Source organism: Phalacrocorax aristotelis, chromosome 5 (assembly GCF_949628215.1).
Source record: "Phalacrocorax aristotelis chromosome 5, bGulAri2.1, whole genome shotgun sequence".
NCBI classification, from domain to species: Eukaryota; Metazoa; Chordata; class Aves; order Suliformes; family Phalacrocoracidae; genus Phalacrocorax; species Phalacrocorax aristotelis.
Window position 1 is genome coordinate 49383685 of NC_134280.1, and position 19606 is coordinate 49403290.

The following is a 19606-nucleotide window of genomic DNA, read 5'->3' on the forward strand; positions in this document are numbered from 1 at the left end:
CATCAGTGGAGGTGCATGCGGCCCTGAGCTTCCTCCGGTGCAAAGTACACTGGCTGTGCTTTCAGGGGAGCAGGCTGTGGCATTTGGATCCAGAGCTGCAGTGGTGCAAACCCTGAGCAAACCCGTGAGCATTTATTAGCTTGCTTTCATACCAAATTGCAGCTGCAGTCAAAATGCCATCCGGACACGGATTTTAGCCCTTACTCCTCCACCTGACCCTCACAGGAGCAAAGCCACTAACCTGGCAGCTCAGAAAACCCCTCTATGCCCCTACCAAGGAAATCCCTTGGTAGAGAAATCAGCAGTGCAGCTCCCCACCATAGGTGCCCTGTGGAGGGATGGCTGTGGGAGAGAGACATGAGAGTTGTTCTCTGCTTCTCTCTATTTTATAACACAACAGGCCACCGCATCTCCTTGGCACGGTCCTTAGGGGCTTTTGAAATGAGGCTTGACAAGAAAGAAGTTGAAGGCCCTAGAAAGCCATCTGATGAAGAGCAAGTGAGTTTTTATGTGCTCTAAACCCTCCCACCCAATTTTTCCCCTGCTGCCAGGCAGTCCACCCCTTTCAGCACGCATTAGCAAACATCACAAGCCTATTGGAAAAAGTGCTGGAAATGAAAAATGAAATGTACTCTGTTTAGTCTTCAATTAAGGAAGAAGAGTTTACTCTATCTCTCTAGGGCAGCAAAAACTGGAGCAGAGTGTTAGGTTCATTGAACATTAATGATCTTTTCCTATCATGCTAAATTATTGTTTCCTTAGCCAGTGATCAAATACAATAGCTTTATTAAAGGCCATTTCAGTTAGAAAAAAAGAAAGTGCCTTTCCGCTGCAGTAGCTCTTATGAATGACAAAGGAGTGAGAGCCCTACAACAGGTTGATTGTTGGAAACAAGGGAAGCCATGGTCCCCGCTGCTTCTGCAGATGCCCTCACCTTTCCCCCACCCCAGTAACAGAGGCATCGAGCTGCCTGAACGAGAAGCTAATTTCAGCTTCATACTCACCCGACTGCAGGCTCCTCTGGCCCTCTCCACATCACGGCAGGCAGCGCTAAGGTCTCTGGTGGTGCCCTGCCCACAAGTACGCAGAGCTCGCCCCACAAAAAAATATAAAAAGGCATTTAACTCATGACCTGAGCTGCATTAAAGTGCGTGTTTCCGGCACCGAGGAGCAAGTGCAGGCCATAATAATGTAACCCTTCAGGGAAAATATAATCTGAAGCAAAATGAGCCAATTTTGGTGAAAGTCTATGGAGACAATGCTACAGTCTTCAGACAAAATTAGATGAAACAATTTTAGTGGAGTTCTGTGGAGGCCACAGTCCAATATAATTACAATGGCAAATTGATGTTCTGATGTAAGGATGCTGCTGCTGAAAGGAAAGGATGTGAAGCCATGGCAAATACAATGGGTATAAAAAATAAGGTTGACATTAAATTAGGGGAACATTGTAAACCACTTCTGAAATGTATTTATTTATACCACACCCCCTCTGTGTCCCTCTCTGGCACTATAGTGCTCTTGTGAGATGACTGCCTCTTACTTGTCGCTTGACACTACCCTATGTGCTGTTCATGAAAACTGGGTGCACAGCCTCATCTGCTGCAAGAGGAAAACACAGAGTCAGAGGTGTTGTCTCCAGAAGTCTCTGAGCCATGAGTGACTCTGTGTTCCCCTCTCCCTACCTGCTTGTCCTAGACGGATGAGCAGCTTGATCCCGCTGGGTCCTTCAGCAGTCAGGGATCCTCATGGAGCACTCTCAGACATTCATCTTCACACCACTCTCCCGTGGTATGCCATTGCTCCTTAACCTGCGGCATAGACAAAAAAAAAAACAACTTTTCTGGGTTACAGCTCAAATCTGAGCGGGTTTGGGTGGGAAATGAGAATGAGCCATGCTATTTGCATGGTGAGAGGCACATGGAGGAAGGGAGGGAGAAAACTGAGTGCTGGCAGAAGGATGCTGCCGGGCACATGGAGAGCAAGTCCAGCAACACTCTGGGGAGCACAAGATTTGCTTTATTTCAACAAGACACTTTCAAGATATGCAAACTTCAATTTTAAACTTGTTTCTTCCTGCCCCAATATGTCTCTGTTTTGCTATCCATGCTGTAGTGCCCTCTGATGTTAAATATCCTGCTTGAAATCTACCTGGATAAGGGGAGGATCAATAGGGTGTCAGTTTGGCATCCATGGCAACACATACTTTACATATCATTTTATCCTGAACAAAGGAAAATTAAATACTTGATGTGAAAAGACTTGGGGTTTCAAAGAAGGGGGAGTGGGGAAAGGAACCGGCTTTGCCTCTAGGTGCAAACCTGTCATACAGAATCCTTAATGCAATGCACTTAAGAAAAGTGTTGATGGAGCAAAACTTGAGGCTGTGTGAGGAGCGTATGAATGCCAGAGTTATTTCAGCTGACATTACTAGCAGTCTAAGGCAAACTAACAGACCCATTACCGACCCTCCACAGACAAACATGCAAACAAGTCATTATCAAAAAGTAATAATAGAAAAAAGACACCCACCTCCCCCGAAAAATAACCCACCAAGAAAGATCAAACGTTTACAATTTGGACTAATCACATTCTAACCCTGATTCTGATCTGACTTCTACTGGCAGAAAGCTAGAAAATCAGTCTGCAAGCTGCAGTGGTTTAAATCAAAAGAAAGTCCTTCCTGCATTCCTGAACCCTGCAAGTGTTGCTAATACTAGGTGGCATTTGTGATTATATTGGGTTTGATATGTGATGATCTACAGAAGCCTCACCTATGCGTAATGATTTAAGTTCATTACTTTCCTCTCTTTATTTTCTTTTTTTTTTTTTCAAACCCAGTTATTCTGAAGTTGGGTTGAACAGTAATTAAATTAGGTAGTCAACAGTATAAAAGGACTGATTTTCTGCTACATCCCTAGGGTTTTATTTACACAACCACAGAGTGAGTAAAATGCATAAAACTATACATTTCTTGTATGGTTTAATATTATAATCATTATGATCTCCACTTTTAAAAGTGCAAATGCCTATACCACCAACAAGGCAGTGGAAAAATAATTTCCTAGTTGTGTGTCTGTCCACATGAAAAACCAGCACTGAAATCCCAAATCTTTCTAAGTCATTACTGTGCCCCTGTAAGTCCACATACCTATGCTAATATATAGTGCTGCACTGACTCCTCCAATCAAGCAGTTTCAAATTTCAATTTTAAAGCTCTGCTCTTCCAGGAACGGCTTTGAACCAGGTGTGCTGTAAGGCTCCGTGTGCTTCTGCTAAGGCAAGGAGAACCCCAGCACGGGACCAGGCCAGCCAGCAGGTGGTAGTGAGCACCATTTGCTACAAACAAGTCTGGAGACAACCCCAGAGGGGTCTCTGATGTATCAGAGTAACCACCATGCAAACTCGTACCTGCACATTGCCAGCCTGACACTCCTCAGTCAATGGCACCTAAGGAGTAGGAGCTTGGCCCAAAAGGCTTCACCAGCACAGAGCTTCTTCCTCGTCTCTTGGTAATGATGCATCCAAAGATGCCCTAGCTGATTGCTAACAAAGGCAGGAAGGCATAAAGACCACAGTCTCAACAGAAAATTTGTACAGTTGATACAGCAATGTTGGGAAAAACCTTACAGATTTTCAGCATACTTTAAGGTTGTGTATTAAGCTATCTCCCCGGGGTGGGGATCCTAGAAGACAATAGATGTAGGCATGTGCACTATTGATGCCGCGTTTGTGCTCATTAAGAACAGAAAGATATAGTGTAAATATGGGGAAAAAGAGAAATAATTCATCTGGATACTGAGGAGTGCCTGCTGTTGGATTATTCCATTAAATCCATATTGCTGGCCTTTGAGGCAAGTGTCACACAAGGACTCTGGGAGAAATATGAGACTGACAAAAACGTCACAGTAAATACAGGCTGTAACCATGACACAGCTTTCTTCTACCTGCAGTTATGACCCTGAGGCTTGTAACTATAATCCCAGGACTGCATTACCTTTTCTTTACTGTGAAACCTGCCTGGCGTTGTTGGGAAACAAGGTGAGATCCGCAACGTGGCTGTGCTGGTCCTGCAAGGGCAGCAATGCTGCACCGGGCAGAGGCACGGGGGAAGCCAAGCAGCAGGAGTGAGCTTTCTGCCGGCTCCCAGCAGCAGCGTGGGAGGCCTAAGCAGCCAGCTGCCAGCTTGGGGGAAGCGGGTCCCCTCAGGGGCCATGAACAAGGGCCCCTCCTGCCCACAGCAGATGGTGAAGGCTCCTGCCAGCCTGCAGCATCAAGAGCACCTCTGAAGCGAGAGCGTGCTGCTACCCGTGCAGCATGGCTAGCAGAAGAAAACCTGTGCCCAAGTACTGGCAGCTTTCATGCAAGGTTCACCTTAGCTTCCCTCCACCTTCAATGCAATATTTGCTAAAGTTCACCCATTGCTGGCCTTGCTTTCCTGCCAAGTTAGGTGCTCTGGCTCTGACAGTGCCATGCAACGTGCCCTTGGCTTCTCCATTCCTGTTTTCCTCTCTGTAACAGGAGGGCAATAAAAGACTTGCTACAAGAGCACTGTGATGCCTAACTCATCTTTCTAAAGTGCTTTGAACCCATTATGAAATGCTCTGCAGAATACCAAAGCACTAGTGTAATATCATCAATATTACCACACTATTTATTGTACTTCTATCTCTGAATGGTCCATGTCATTATCATTAAGAATGAATATTATTATTTATTAACTACCCATGCTATATCTCAGCTCCTTGGCAGTTGTACAGAGATGCTGTAAATGCTTTTCTTGTATTTGCCCTTTCCCAACAATTTCAGGAAGATGTAGGCACATCTGAAATTTTAGAAGTCAAAATTCTGTCATTTCTCATGCATAAAAGTCTCCACCCAGCCACCTATATTTTTCAGCTATTATGCAAACTGAGAACTGAAATGTTAATGAGCTTTGTGAGTAATTCATATCAGGCAGGATAATTTTTAAAGTTGTTCAGTGAGTACACTTTTCTTTCTGAGAAGAAATTCTCTTGATGACTGTGAACATACCGATAGTTGCTGGAATTGAAAGAAACGGATGGATACCCTTACATTGACAGCAGACAGAAAAAACTTGTGAGAAAGTGAGAAAACACTTATTTGCATTTAATCATAAAATAGCATGCCATGAGTTCCTTACCACCCTAGCTGGTGTTTCTGGGGCACTACATGTAAGTATGGGCAGGTCCTCCTAGCCCAGAGTAGCAAAGAGGAGGCAGCATGCCCCATGGGGCAGGCAGACTTGTCTGTGTACAGTATAACGTGTACCAGCATGTGCAAATATCAGTGGTGTCTGGGAACTTGCAGCAAGGTGTGGACAGGAGCAAAAATGATCTAGATAGTAAAGAAAAGGAGTTGAGTGGTTTGAACAGGGTGAGAGGTCAACATGCTCAGGTTCCCTTTCCAGATATGGCAGCTGCTTGTTACCACATAGCCTGTGGCACGGCAATCAAACGCACCAGTAAATAAGAATTTAAGCATTTTAAGTGCCATCAGAACAGACGAGTTCGCTGGAGCATGTTCCTTCCTGCTGGCCGGACTCTGCTGATTCTCTTGTAGGAAGCAGCCGTCCCACCCCCACATTTCAGTGGTGCCCCTGTCGCAGCCTTTCCACTGGCAGGGATCATGAACCTCGGCTGAGCGACACCCAGCCGCAGCCTTGGCTTGCAGGACACCTCCTCCTGCTTCCTGATGGTTCCTTCTGCCTTTGCCCCCCAGCTCCGAGGTCGAACCCTGTGTCTCAAGAGATGCCTTAGCTGCTGAAGTGCTGAGGCTGAATCTGGCAGGGAGAAGCTCCAAGACTGGAGCAACGCAATACCTTTCATTAGCCAATATACAGAAACAACCATTTTTTTGCCACTCAGTACCTACTAGAAATCACGTGTTGAGTTTCCCACTTACGTCGGACAAGAGCTGTGCCAGTCCTGGCTCCTGGTCCCAAGCACAGACAGCAACATGGCACATGTGGCCCCACAACTGTGGGGCTGGCTGTGCCTGGGGCCAGCCAGAGTGCCAAGCCGTGGCACGGTGCTCATGGCAGACAGGGTGACTGCTCCTGGAGGAGCCCAGCTCTGTCCCCTGCACCAGCTGCCACTCTGCCGACGCCAGATTGTAATCAGTGGGGTTAGCACAGATCTCACAGCTTCCCAGGCCACCTGTTTTGATCCTGTCTGAATGAATTTTGGGTTGTTCCATGGCTTAAAAATCTATTTTCAACCAAAGGGGGTGGGAGGCAGAGGAGGAGGAAGGGAGATGTTGCACTGGGCCTGATTCTGGGGGCTTTTTTCTCCCAGGGCCAAACAAAGCCTCTCTTAACACTTGCACTCACCAGTGTCCTGATTCATATCAACTGCTGACACTACGTATGTATCCATGATCTATGTACTAACGCAAACAGCCCATACCTTCACACAGCATCAGTACATCACCCATGAAGCAACCAAGCCTTAGATCCATACTTCAGCACATAACCTACCTCTCTTTGATCAGAGACAGCTTTCCTGACGTCACCAAAAGCACTGTTAAGACAGATGGGATTGTCATGCTGTTTTATAGGAAATAGATGATGCCACATGAAGCAGTTGTCTGCTCTCCCATAGGCATGAAGGAGCTAAACCTGACAGTTTGAAAGAGGAAAAAAATGTAGCCTGGTTTGTTAAGATTCACAAGGAAAAAATCATAAATATTCTTCTTTACAAAATATATGAAGAAACAATTTTAATGATTTTTATGGGACCAGCTTAATTTCAGGCAATACCAATTGTAGAGTCTACAGTACAGTTACTGCAGTATCCTGACTGTGTAGGAGAGGTCCAAAAAATGAAACTGCCTGGAGATTCAGTATTGACAAAAAGGGCCTCATTTATGTGCCTTGACTAGGAAGAACAAAATACAAGTACAATAACTATCTAAACTATTCACTGACAAGTAAATTACATTTCTAATTTAGATTTAATCATCTGAAGCACTAACTGAAACATAGGGAAGGGAAATGGTTTGGTTTTCTTCTTAAAGAAAAACAGGAGACTTAACACAGGACCACCTGTTTAACCGATCTGTATCAGCTCCAGCCACTCATCTTCAGAAAGTCAGATATTTCATTAGCTACATAATAAATGACAAACTGGTAACAAAACTGTCAGTCATCAGTTGTGGTCCTTTGTTCTGGAGCGGACAGGCACCTGAAGAGCCTGGTTAGCAGCTCCTCTGTGCTGTCCTGAATGGAGGGATAAATGACTGCACTGGGCTCTGTCATTTGAGATTTCAGGTGCCTCAGACTCTGTCACTGGACAGCATCCCACCTAACACATTGTGCTGGTCCCCAGGCTGTTTCCACCCCCCCTACACTGTGCCACGTTTTTGGGAAGGGAGTGACTCAATGCTATGTGCTAATTGCTTTAATGAGCCTTGAAAGTAATATAGCTGTACCAATTTTGAACATTTTTTTTTCTTCTTTGCTGCTACTTTTGATACATTTCTACACAGGTAATTGCTTTTATGAGCCAAAAGGTGACTGCTTCATTTTTGGCACAACCTGAATATTCCTTGATAGAGGAGCTCATAAAACCTCCTGTCATCCTGACTCTCGCAGCAGGTTCTGGTTAGCTGGGCTCCCAGCAGTCTGCTGGCTCGGTCAGCAAAGAAAAGAGCAGGAAGCACCACTGTCATTCCCCCTTGTAATTTCTAAAAGCAGGACAAAGCGTATCTTAAATAATACTCATCTTGGATGTACCCATCACCAGCTTTTGCATCCATATTGCAGGCAAATTCATGCTCTTACCCCTGCAGGGCTGTAAATCAGAAAATACTTTAGCCTGTTACCTGCATTGAACAAATCGCAAACAGAGGGCCTGGTTTTGATCTCTGGCAGCTATCAAACAAGGAATATCTTCAGTGAGCAGTTGCCTTGCTAGGTAGCTGGAGTGAAGGGAAATAATACCATTGATATCTTCCAGATCCTTGCATCCAGTTCATCCATAATGTATGCCACCTGATTTTGCACTGCACTGTTAAAAAATAAAAAATAACTCTCTGTCAGCTGAGTAAATCCTGTATGTTTTTAACAAAACAAAGGGGGCAATTACTTTTCTTTAGCTTGAGCCTACTAAGGGGCATTGAAAATTTGGGGATGATGAAGATGACCCAGCTAAACTAAAGCAAATTGGCTAACTGCAATAACTTAAATAAATACTGCGAGCAGATTCCTAGCTCATCTATAAGAAATCATGCAGGGATAAAAAAAAATTCACAACGGCAGCTTTAAACCACAGTTTATTAATGCCCTTTCCTCCACAGCAGGACACAAAAAGGAAACTGGCAAGACAGGCACAAGGCACATTAAAAAATGATGATTCCTCTGACTGAAACATATGATATGCAGAAATATACCTCTCTTCTTTTGTGCCGGGGTTGGAGATACTGATATAAAACATGTTTGTTCCTTACTTCACTACTGGGTTGCACTAGTGTGTTAATATCGCTTGAGGTAAAAGCCTGTCTGTCAAAGTATTTTTTAAGATCCCAGCCATGAGGGGAGAAGGCTTTTGGCAGAAGAGGGAGTTTAAGAGAAGGGTAGTTGGGGGCGGGGAACGGACACAGAGACTTTAACAGGTGCTTTTTGCTTTCTGTGAGATACTTCTGGGAAGAAAGCCCTTCAACTACATTTCAGTTAAAAGAGGAAAATCGGCTTCAACTCAGTCCATACAAACAGTAATTTTAATTCCCTCACGTCGTTTTGGGGAACATGAGGAGCAGTGAGTGGCAGCAGCGAGGGGGCCCTCCCAGCCTCCCTCCTCACCCAAAACCACACTGAACCCAAACCTCTGTGGATCCTCACCATTGTACAGCTGCAGATGTAAGCTCTGAGGATGCCTCCAGGCTGACAGAATCCCCTAGTCCAAACAGTTTGGGAAACCCTGGGCTGTTAGGTACTTGGATATTAAATTATGTACGTGGATTTTTTGGCATCAAAAGGGAGCTTTTTAATGAACCGCTTACAACTCAGAATGGTGAAAGTAAAAACATTTTCAACATTTCATGAGTTTTGGTAAACGATATTAAATGGGTTGAATTAAATATTGAGGGTGGTAAAAATTATTGAACATACAAAATGTTACGCAGGCTGAAATCCATCAGATAACAAACATTTAATGACAGGTTTTGAAAATGAGCCTGTGCTTTCAAGGGCACAAATTGTCAGTGGTTTATACAGGGGAAGGCCCAAAGGCCTCCTGGTACACATGTTTTTCTCCTTGTTCTGTGACACAGGCTGCCTAGAAAAGACCCATTTCAGCGTTTGTCACAGAAGGTGGAGAAGGGGGCTGTGGGGGACACGCTGCCTCTGCACCCGTGCAATTTCCTCAAAGGATGTTTGCCACTTGCCATCCCCAGCATCTGCAAGGATTCAGCTGTTTCTCTGTCCTTCTGGAGTGCTTTCCCCTCCGTTCCTGTGCCTTTCTATACCTTGCAAGGTGGCACACCTGAATTCATTGAACATGTCCCATTGCTGCAGACATAGCTGGGGTGGAATTTGCCTACTTTTAAGTGCCTCAAAATCTATTTGTTTTTTGCAACTTTTATGCCTTTGACTACTTCTTTGAAATGCTTTCTGCTGGCTTGACACCAAGAACTGGCTCGACACAGCGTGACACTTAAGGAGGCCCAGGTGACAGAGAGTAGGCAAGCGTGATGATATGCTAGCAGTGCATGTAACAGGGCAATTTAAATCTGCCTGTATTCATTGTACTACAGTATACTGCACATTGCTCTTCCCCAGCTTGCATTCTGCTTGTATCCCACCTGAGATCCCTCTGCCTGTGTTCCCCTCCCTGGGATAAGAACTGGAAGGGTCTGGGTCTTCACGATGGCTGCTCAATTTTCCCTGCATTGGCAATAGCTGTGTTTTGCAGCCAGTCTTCCCTTGGGTTTGTTTCCTTGCAGAAACGGTCTGAGTACGACATGCACAAAAACCCACAACCCAAAACCCACAAGAAGTGGTTGAATAGCAGGATCATTCAAAAACAGCCAGTCTGATTGCAGCATCAGACCCTCTTTGTTGTTCTATTACTGTCATTTTTCCTCCAATAATCCAGCTGGAGTTCTTTTCCTTGAGTGCAGCACTGGCTTGCTTTCCAATGGGATTACTCGCCTTCCTTTGCCTGCAGCAGCCCCTTTCACACCTGCACAGAGCAGCGGTCCTCTGTGCGTGCTTCTTTCCTGTAAGCTCATCCTGCACCTCCTCCCGGAGTGGGCAATGGAAAGCCACAGCATGAGAAGGGGTTACGATGTTACAGGTGTAATACCTTGTTCCTGCCCCATACGCAAAGCACGCCGAGTTAGATTAAACAGTCCCTGAGGGTGGGACTGACAACGTGCGTTAAAAAAATAGTTGATTCACAACAAAATACTCTTTGTGGACACGAGTCACCATGTTGGGAAACAACTTCTGCTCAGAAGGTGGGGAGAGCTCCATCAGCACCCAAGATGGCAAGGTGAAAGGTTTTCTAGGTCATCGAGAGTCGCAGGAGCTGAGCAGGTGCCTGGCAGGCACTGCTCACTGCGCAGCCCAGCCCGTTCTCGTGGAAGCTTCGCTGCGTTCAACCCAGGGAGCGCAGCTCTGAAGGAGCGATTAAATTTTATGCTGTGGTTGCAAAGTAGGAATAACACACAAAATGGGATTAAGTCTTAATGTGATCTCACATCCAAACTAGTCCTGAACCACCTAGTAAAATCAGTGAGAAAATTCTAAGTATTATTACCATTTAAAAAAATGCACCAAACTTCAAAGGGAAAGCAAACCACAAAACCTATGCTGGTGACGTTAAGAGCGTGCTGTACGCCCAGTAAGTCAAAGTGCAACTAACTATATTTTCACTGTCTTCCACTGGCCCCAGGTTATTTCCTGAATTTTTGAACGGGCTGACATGGCCTCAGTTTGGCAGCGAAGTGTGGCACCAGCGGTCAGCTCAGGTCCATCCCCAGGGCAACTGCTTTTGTGTCAGAGGCAAGAGGACTCTGCACCTGGAAAGCGCTTCCCAAGCAGTGAGGGAAATTCTCAAAATGAAACCCACAATGAAAATAAATCCAGACTGGAAATTACTTCAGATGCAAGCAAACAAAAGCAAAGGAGATTTGTGCTGCGAATGCCAGTCTTTCTTTTTTCACTAAGTGGGAAGCCCACTGAAGTCACACAGGCTCTGCTGTTTGGTGCTCTCTGGGTGTGCCATAGCCACTGCAAGAAAAATTTTGATACCCCCTAGGGCAGTTCTCAAAAACTGTGAACTCGGTCCTCCCTTCACACTACTACGGTTTGGAGGTAACTTCCCAGTGACTCTGAACTCAAGCTGGGAGGAGTCACAACCCCCTACCCTACACACCTCCTTAGATTCCAATGAAAGAAAAAATCTGGGAGAGGCGTTGTGAATTTAGTCAGGGAAACAAAGATATATGGAACTGAATGAACAACATCCTCTAGGTATTTTTTTTCTGTTTTTTTCTGAAGCAAGTGTTATCAGTTAAGCAGATGAGTCTCCACAGAGCTGAAAACCAGACCTCCTGTCTCGCATCTGGGACAGACAGCACGCTGCCAGATCCACCCAACCTTTTCAAGACTCTTCGCAGATCTGTGCAACAGCCCACACCTGACCGAGGCACCAGTGCAGCCAACCTGTAAGCACATACTTCACTGAAAGCCTGTGAGAAGTGGTGGGAAGTTAAGTGCATCCTTAAGTGTTCTGCTAGGCGAGGCCTAAAGCCCTACAGACCCATTCTGATACAAGTTGCACAGCTGATTCCTTGAGCCTCAGGTAAAGTGCTGCTGAGCTGCCAGCAACGCACAGTGAGAACCGGCTGATCCTGTTATTGTGAAAAACCTTCTACTCACGACTTCCAGGTCCTAAAGTCTTCTTGTTCTCAAACAAGCACCGGTCTTCCTTGCCTGTCCAATTACTGTAACTCAAAGGAAACTCCACTGGGAGAAAGCAGAGTTAGATGAGTGCCATTGAAATTATACTACAAAAGGTTTGAAAGTTTCACCCCCTTGGTTCTGCAGGATGACAGTTAAACATCGGACAGCATATACAGCCCAAGCGGCATGCAGAAAGTGTACCAGACCACTGATCTACAAAGCACTGTTTGCCTTAAATGGAAGAAAGTAAGTTTTCCTTAACGTGACGGTAATTCAAAGCTTTCTCTGGCACAGAAGATGATCTGTACCAGAAGAATAAAATGCAGCAACAAAGTGAATTATCGCCATCCATCGAAGCAGTTTTCCCCATCCTCTTTGAATAAACACATTCCCCAGTAGGGCACAGCGTCTCTAGCACAGCACCTCTAGTTTCACACCAGCCTACAACTATGCCATTTTTGAACACGTACCCTAAATATAACTTGAGGTAGTTACCAGTCACCAAATAGAAAACCATGTTTCTTTGAAAAAAGGTGTTCTAGGCTCTGGCTCTGAAGACGTTGCAAAGGAGATTAGCCATCAAAACCACAGTTGTGCCATACTTACAGCACCACTTAAACAGAAGTGAAACCCGAGATGTTTGTGGCACAGCAGGTTGCTCTTCACAGTGGTTTAAAATTTATGCCAGCAGTTTATTATTTAAATGTTTTTTCATTAGGTGACTACGACAAAGCTGCTGCATTTGAGTTACAAAGCAATGCTAGAGAAGAATTAAGAATTACACAGTTAAATTGTGTATTATCATGTAAATGGCAAGGGAACGTCACATGGGATTCTGTGCATTGTTTGGAGAGATAAATGCAGTGAACTATAAATACAAGTTCAATAGACAGCCTTGTCAGTTAAGCAGTTGAATGAAAGCTAGTCTTGGAGGCTGCTGGTACATTTTAAAATAAATACACACAACTGCAGTATCTAATATAGTGAACTAATTGACCATTAACTGTAAGTTGTTTGTAAAACTGTTGTCATCATATTAAAAAAAAAAGGAAGACACTGTAATGGCCAAAGAAAATTGTCTTTATGTGAAGTTTAATTTAAATACATTAACAGGCCCAAGACCTCCTGCAGGTATGAATGCACAGCCCTCTCTGAGTTCAGGGGAAGGTTAGCACACTAAAGGCAGCACCTACTCGTGCAGCAGCCACTAAGCATGCTGCTGCCTTCAAGAAAGGTGCCTGTCCAGGTGCAGAAGAGATTATGCTGCTGTTTGATTACAGCAGAATATATACCTGCATTTGGGGTTTAAAAAAGATTAGTTTGTCCTTTGTCCTTATTCTGGCTGTATTTTGAGCATACAATGGCTGCTTCTATTAATACCGGTACATGTAAAAAAGCAAACGAGAACTGCAGATGGTTTATTTTGCACTCCTGCTGCTAGCGCTTTGCCCTACCTAGAACAAAACTTTTGTAGCAACAAAAACGCCAACTACTTTAGCATGATTGAAAAAGCTTTCCTGTTCTTCAATTCTGTCTCAACCCCCCATCACAAAGATAACCAAAATGGGAAGAGAGGACCGAGGACGAGTATGAACACCCACAGAAAACAACCGCCACCTCCGGGGATGTTCCTGGTACAGTATCACTTGACGTGACCTGTATTAAGAGGTTGGTACCACCCAGTCCCAGCCCCCAAACAGGCTGAGGGCAGCCAAGCCCACACCAGCTATCCCAGTTTGCCGAAACTAACTGCTTCGCAGTTGTCTCAGTGTTAGTCAAGGCAGTTCATGTCAGGCTTTAAAAAACAGACAAAAGTCTATTCAGCTGAAGCATGCAATAGTCACATTATTTTAGCCCCTCAAAGAGCTTTTGCCCTTTCAGTGACACAACAGTAAGGAAAGAGAGAGAGCAAGAGAAGGGTAGTGTTTGAAAGCCTAACTCTACCCCTCCTTGCCTCAGAGGGAAGAGTAAAAGTTCTTTCAGTTCGGTGGAGTGAGAAGCTGGAAAGAGGTGGTCTCTGCTGCCCACCAGGGAAGACGGAGGAGGTGTGCGCTTCCCTGTCAAAGCTCAGGCAAGCATTCAGGACAAAGAAGGCAAAACATTACCACACTTTACTGAAATATCAGTTTCTTTAGTATGTTACAGAAAAGCTTATGAACATATAGAATGTACATAAAAGGCAGACTTTGTAAAATAAAAAGGTCTTCTTTTATAAAAAAATTAAAAAGTCAAAGTAAAGTGCATGAAACAGTTTTTCCTCCACTTTAACTATTGCATCAAAGTCTTAGCACACAGCGATGTGTTTAAAACCTGGGAGATCCTCTCGTGTCACCCATTAGTCAGTCACTTTACTGAGCAGCTGAAACGGCGATGGTGATGATTACAAACAGACCCTTAAGAATCAAAACAGTTGAACCAGATGCAGCCAGGACAAAAACTAAGAGCTAAGGGAACATGGGCTTCCTATACACTTCTCATCGACAAAGTTTAACAACCAGTGGAAAGATTCACTCTTATTAAAGACGGTCGGTAAGAAACAAGCTTCATAAATAGGGCGGGTTTGCTAGTTGGGGGCTCCCCTGCTGTGCAATCAGTTCTTGGTCTATGAATATAAACGTTCATACTTAAATAGGCTGTTGCAAAAGGAAGAATATATAAAAAAATGTTTCTGCCTGCCTCCTTTGGAAGGAGAAGGTAGTCGACCCCAATCCAGACAAAGACGACAGCTTTCCTGCAGGGTCTCTTTCCGAGGGCGAGAGTTAAGGAAAGCGCTCGCGGTGCTGAATCCTCTCATTTTCCCAAGCCCTGGGAGCAGAGCCCGGAGCGGAACGCGGCTCGGATGACACCCACGGCGCTCTGCAGCTTCCGAGACCTCGACAAAGGCGAAGTAGGCGCTCCTCCCGGCAGCCCCGGCAGGCGGGTGGCCCCTCCGCTCGGAGGGGAGCCGAGAGCCGGGGCGGCGCGGGCGGCCGGGACCCCCGCCCGCCGCGGGGCGGTCAGCGCACGGCGGCCTGGGCGCGGCAGTGCGCGATGTGCCGGTGCACGAAGTCGACGCGGGCCTGCAGCAGCTCGGCCTGCCGCTCCGAGAGGAAGCCGAGGCGAGCCCAGAGCGGCTCCCGCGCCCGGTAGCGGCGGCGGAGCTCGGCGGCGGCGCTGCGGCGGCGGTGGAGCTCGGCCACCCGCCGGGCCGTGCCTTCGCGGAAAACGCAAACGGAGCGGAGCAGCGGCTCGTTGTAGGGGTCCCACATGGCGAGGAGGCGGTAGCCGTGCACCAGCCCCGCCTCGTTGTCCATGAAGACGAGCCCGCCGTCGGGGGCGCGGAGCAGGTTGCTGGTGGCGCGGCGCATCACCCGCGGGTCCCACTGCAGGCTGAAGAGGTTGCTGACCAGGCGGTCGAAGTTGGCCGTCAGGTAGTCGAAGAGGATCAGGTCGCTCCACTGCACCAGCTCCACCAGCTGCGACGGCGGCAGGGCGCCCAGCTCCCGGGCCGACAGCGGCTGGAGCCGCCGCCCGCCGCCCGCCTCGCCGCCCCAGGGCGCAGGGGCCACCACGGCCGTGAGGTTGTCCACCCACCGGGTCAGGCTGACCACGGCGCCCTCGGCCCAGTGCGACCCCTGCAGCTCCTCCCGCACCGGCTCCCATTGCCGCCCGCGGGCCTCCACCAGGGCGAGGGCCATGGGCGGCAGCCGCTCCTGCATGCCCAGCACCCCGGCCAGGTGGTAGGAGAGCGCCTCGCCTTGGATCTGCTCCGGGTTGATGCCGTAGCGGACGCAGGCGCGGCTCCCGTCCGACAGCCGCGCCAGCCGGTTGGAGCTGCGCCCGCAACCGCCCCGCTCCAGCGAGGCCACACGGGCGGCGCGGGCGGCCGAGAGCCACGCCGCCGCCTCCTCCGCGCCGAACCCCGGCGGCACCTGCTCCTCCAGGTCACGGCTCCAGAAGATGCCCCGCTCCACCGGGGAGGAGGAGGAGAAGGAGGAGGGCGGCGGCGAGGCGGTCGCACCGATCCGCCCTTCGCCGCCCCGCTCCTCCCGGCCCGCCGACGGCACGGCCAGCAGCGCCCGGAAAGTTTTCTGCCCTCCGCCGGGCTCGACCCGCTCCGCCGGGGAGCGCCCCCAGCCCCACCGCCCCGGGGGCGCCTCCCCGGGCGGCTCCGCTCCCGGTTCCTCCAGCGCCGCCTCCCGCCGCAGCAGCACCGTCCAGAGCCCCGGCAAAGCGCCCAGAAGCAGCAGCCCCAGGGCGGGCAGGGGGCCCCGCGCGCTCCGCCTCACCCTCTTCATCCTCCCGCCGCTTCACGCCGCTGCTGCGGGTGGCGGCGGCGGTGCAGCCCCGCCACTCGGCCGCTCGGGGCGGCGCTGGTGCATGGCCGGACCGGGGCCGGACCACCCCGGGGAGCGGCAGCAGGCGAGCCCGGGCAGCCCCGGCGGCAGTCCTGCAGGCTGTGCGACCCACTCCGCCGGCAGCCGGGAGGAACGGGCGCGGGCACCCGCACCACGCGGGGGAGCCGGGGGGGCGCGCCCAGCCCGCCCTCCTCCCCCGGCGTGGCCCTACCGCTTAAAGCGGCGATGCCCCGCCGGCCCACTCGCGGCAGGACGCCCCGTGGAGGAGGAGGAGGAGGAGGAGGAAGGGTGGGGGCTGCGCTTTCTCCTCCCCGCTGCAGGCAGCACAAAGGAGCCTGCACACGGAGGGAGGGAGAAAGCGGCGCCCATGCCAGTGCACGCGTTCCCGCGGAGCCTCCCGCCCACGCCGGCACGGTCAGCGGTGGATGGGCGCCCCCTCCGCAAAGCATCACCTCCTCCCGCTCAGACAGCTGCTGCGGGGCCCGTCTGCAGGGAGGGGAGAGCCCCTTGTCTCCTCACCCACGGATGGGTGCCTGCGGCGTTCTCAACCGTCGCGGGGAGGGAGGGGAGATACGCGGCGTGTGGGGTGCGGACCGGCTTCTCCTGGAATTTTACACCCCCCGCCCGAGAGGGAGTCTCAAGCCTGCGGAGCCGGCGGCAGAGCATTGTCCTGCCCCGCGGGATTTCCTGCCCGAGGGAACGCCAGCCAGTCCCGCTCTTCAAGCTTTGTTCCTTAAAGGTCTTTAGGGCGTATACTGGAAGATGAAAAAGCAACTATTGCTCTGCCGCCGCTCCCCCCCATTCCAGTGTCCTGCCTTCCCAAGGCAAAGAAGCTTAGCTCTGCTCTGTCTGTATTGTACCGGAGACCTCTCTCGGGAAGCACGCGTTTGTGAGCTGAATTAGATTAAACACCTCTCCCTTCTCCAGTCAGGCCCCCAAAGTACTATTGGAGTTGGATCACCGAAGCAAAACCACCACGTACAGAATCGTGAACACCGCAAGAGAAAAAAATCCCTTCCTCTTTCTCACCTCAGTTCTTCCTGCTCACTTGGGATGTCACAACTTCCAGCCCCACCACAGTCTGCCAGGTTGGATGGAATGCAATTTATTTTCTTTTAATATAGGAAAAAAGGAATTCCCTCTTTTCGAGGATTTTGTTAAAAACATTCATACTCTCCTAATCCCCCTCAACACTCCCCACCCGGGGGGGGGGGGGGGGGGGAAGGCAGAAACCGAATTTCCTGTCTTCTGCCTCATTCCCGTTTAAACCGGGACTCCCCAGCCTTTCCAGGAAAGCCAGGAGGCGCCGATGCCTTATCGCCCCTTGGCTCCAGCCCGCCCGCGGGATCGCAGCGCTGGCGGGCGGGGGCGGCCCCACGCGTGGGCGTCCCCCAGGCCCCGGCAGGGCTGGAGGGGAGCGGAGCCGGCGCCCCTTCCCCGCCCCAGCCGGGATGGAGCGGCCGTGTCGCACCAGCTCCTCCCGCCGGCCGCGGCGCCGCGCTGCAGCCACAGCCACCGGCACCGGGCAGGCAGCCGGGCCCCGCCGCATCCATCCCCCCGCCCCAGCACAGCGGCGCCCAGGCCGAGGGGACCGGCTTGTGGGAAGCCCTAAGGAGGTGAAGGGGTCTCCTGGCAAGAAACTGGAGTGCCAGGCAGGGAAGGGACAGGCAGTGCATACTAAAAAGTGTGTCTGTAACCTTTTTCACAGCATCATAGAATCATTTAGGTTGGAAAAGACCCTTAAGATCATAGAGTCCAACCGTAAACCTGACACTGCAAGTCCACTACTAAATCATGTCCCTAAGCACCACATCTGAACATCTTTTAACTACCCCCAGGGATGGTGACTCCACCACCTCTCTGGGCAGCCTGTTCCAATGCCTGACCACTCTTTCAGTAAAGACATTTTTCCAAATATCCAATCTAAATCTCCCCTGATGCAGCTTGAAGCCATTTCCTCTCATTCTATCGCTAGTAACCTGGGAGAAGAGACCAACACCCACCTCACGACAACCTCCCTTCAGGTAGCTGTAGAGAGCAATAAAATCTCCCCTCAGCCTCCTCTTCTCCAGACTAAACAACCCCAGCTCCCTCAGCTGCTCCTCATAAGACTTGTTCTCTAGACTCTTCACCAGCTTTGTTGCCCTTCTCTGGACATGCTCCAGCACCTCAATGTCCTTCTTGTACTGAGGGGCCTAAAACTGAACACAACATTCAAGGTGTGGCCTCACCAGTGCCAAGTACAGGGGCACGATCACTTCCCTGCTCCTGCTGGCCACACTATTCCTGATACAAGCCAGGATGCCGTTGGCCTTCTTGGCCACCTGAGCACACTGCTGGCTCATGTTCAGCTGGCTGTCCACCAACACCCCCAGAACCTTCTCCAGGCAGCTTTCCAGCCACTCTTCCCCAAGCCTGTAGTGTTGCATGGGGTTGTTGCAACCAAAGTGCAGGACCCAGCCTTGGTCTTGTTACACCTCATACAATTGGCCTCAGCCCATCGATCCAGCCTGTCCAGATCCCTCTGAAACAAAGCCTTGCATCTAACTGTGACTGTTGTAACTGGGAGCGCTGGTGCTGTTGGGTCCCTCATGTGCATAGGGACTTATTGAAATAATGAGAAACAGTCACCATCCTGGCTTCCCTCAAATGCAATGGAAGCAGTAATCATTCCTCTTGTTACCTATGAATTCAGGTCTCACGCTATTTAACACCCCTGAAGCTTTATTGCCAGATGATGCTTTACACTTTCACCCTTTGAAGTCACACGAGCTGCACGGTGAACACCGGGCGTGTGATTTGGAGCTGGCGATTGCTACAATTCACAGTGGCCTATAAGAACGGTACCATTACACTAAGCAGGAGGCTTTTATCCAATGGTAGGTTGAATATTTTTACCAAGAAAATGGCACAGAATTGCCTCTGTTCTCTGCCACTTTCAGCTTGAAATAGTTTTAAGAAAACTCCTAGTTTGTTGGAAAAGGGCTGAAAGCAGAAAATTAATTTTATTCCATACATAGGTTGGACATGTATTTTAAGTGAATTATTTGCATTTCTTTCAGGGTGAACTATGCTTATAGTGAGCATCCAGCTGCTAGTGGCTGCACTGGGAAGCTCCCCTGGAGAAGTACTATTGCCATGAATAGGGACACTACATTTCCTATTATTAAGGTGAATATAAGCTCCATGTTATGCACAACATTCATTTCAGTTACAGCTTGCCTCTTGTAAGCTAAGTAGCTAATCAACAGGCTATGCTGTGACTACATCCTTAAATCAATAGCTGGGAAAACAGCATCTCTCCCAAATACTCAGCTTCTTAACTACAGTATTTAGAACG

General features: G+C 49.1%; 1 protein-coding gene and 1 long non-coding RNA gene across 2 annotated transcripts; both read right to left on the reverse strand.

The window, feature by feature from the left end:
* Positions 1 to 772: 772 nt before the first annotated feature.
* Positions 773 to 17604, reverse strand: LOC142057745 (uncharacterized). Its single transcript, XR_012660732.1, has 4 exons — positions 17296 to 17604; positions 7846 to 8030; positions 6500 to 6640; positions 773 to 1811 (listed from the first exon to the last, which is right to left on the reverse strand). It is a non-coding gene; the product is annotated as an uncharacterized LOC142057745 (long non-coding RNA).
* On the reverse strand, positions 14023 to 16929 carry FJX1 (four-jointed box kinase 1). Its single transcript, XM_075094344.1, has one exon. The coding sequence runs from the start codon at positions 16204 to 16206 to the stop codon at positions 14926 to 14928; it is 1281 nt and encodes a 426-aa protein (XP_074950445.1). The 5' UTR covers positions 16207 to 16929; the 3' UTR covers positions 14023 to 14925.
* Positions 17605 to 19606: the final 2002 nt, after the last annotated feature.

Coding starts and splice junctions, on each gene's coding strand:
- FJX1 (XM_075094344.1), bottom strand. CDS start 16,206: ATGAAGAGGGTGAGGCGGAGCGCGCGGGGCCCCCTGCCCGCCCTGGGG.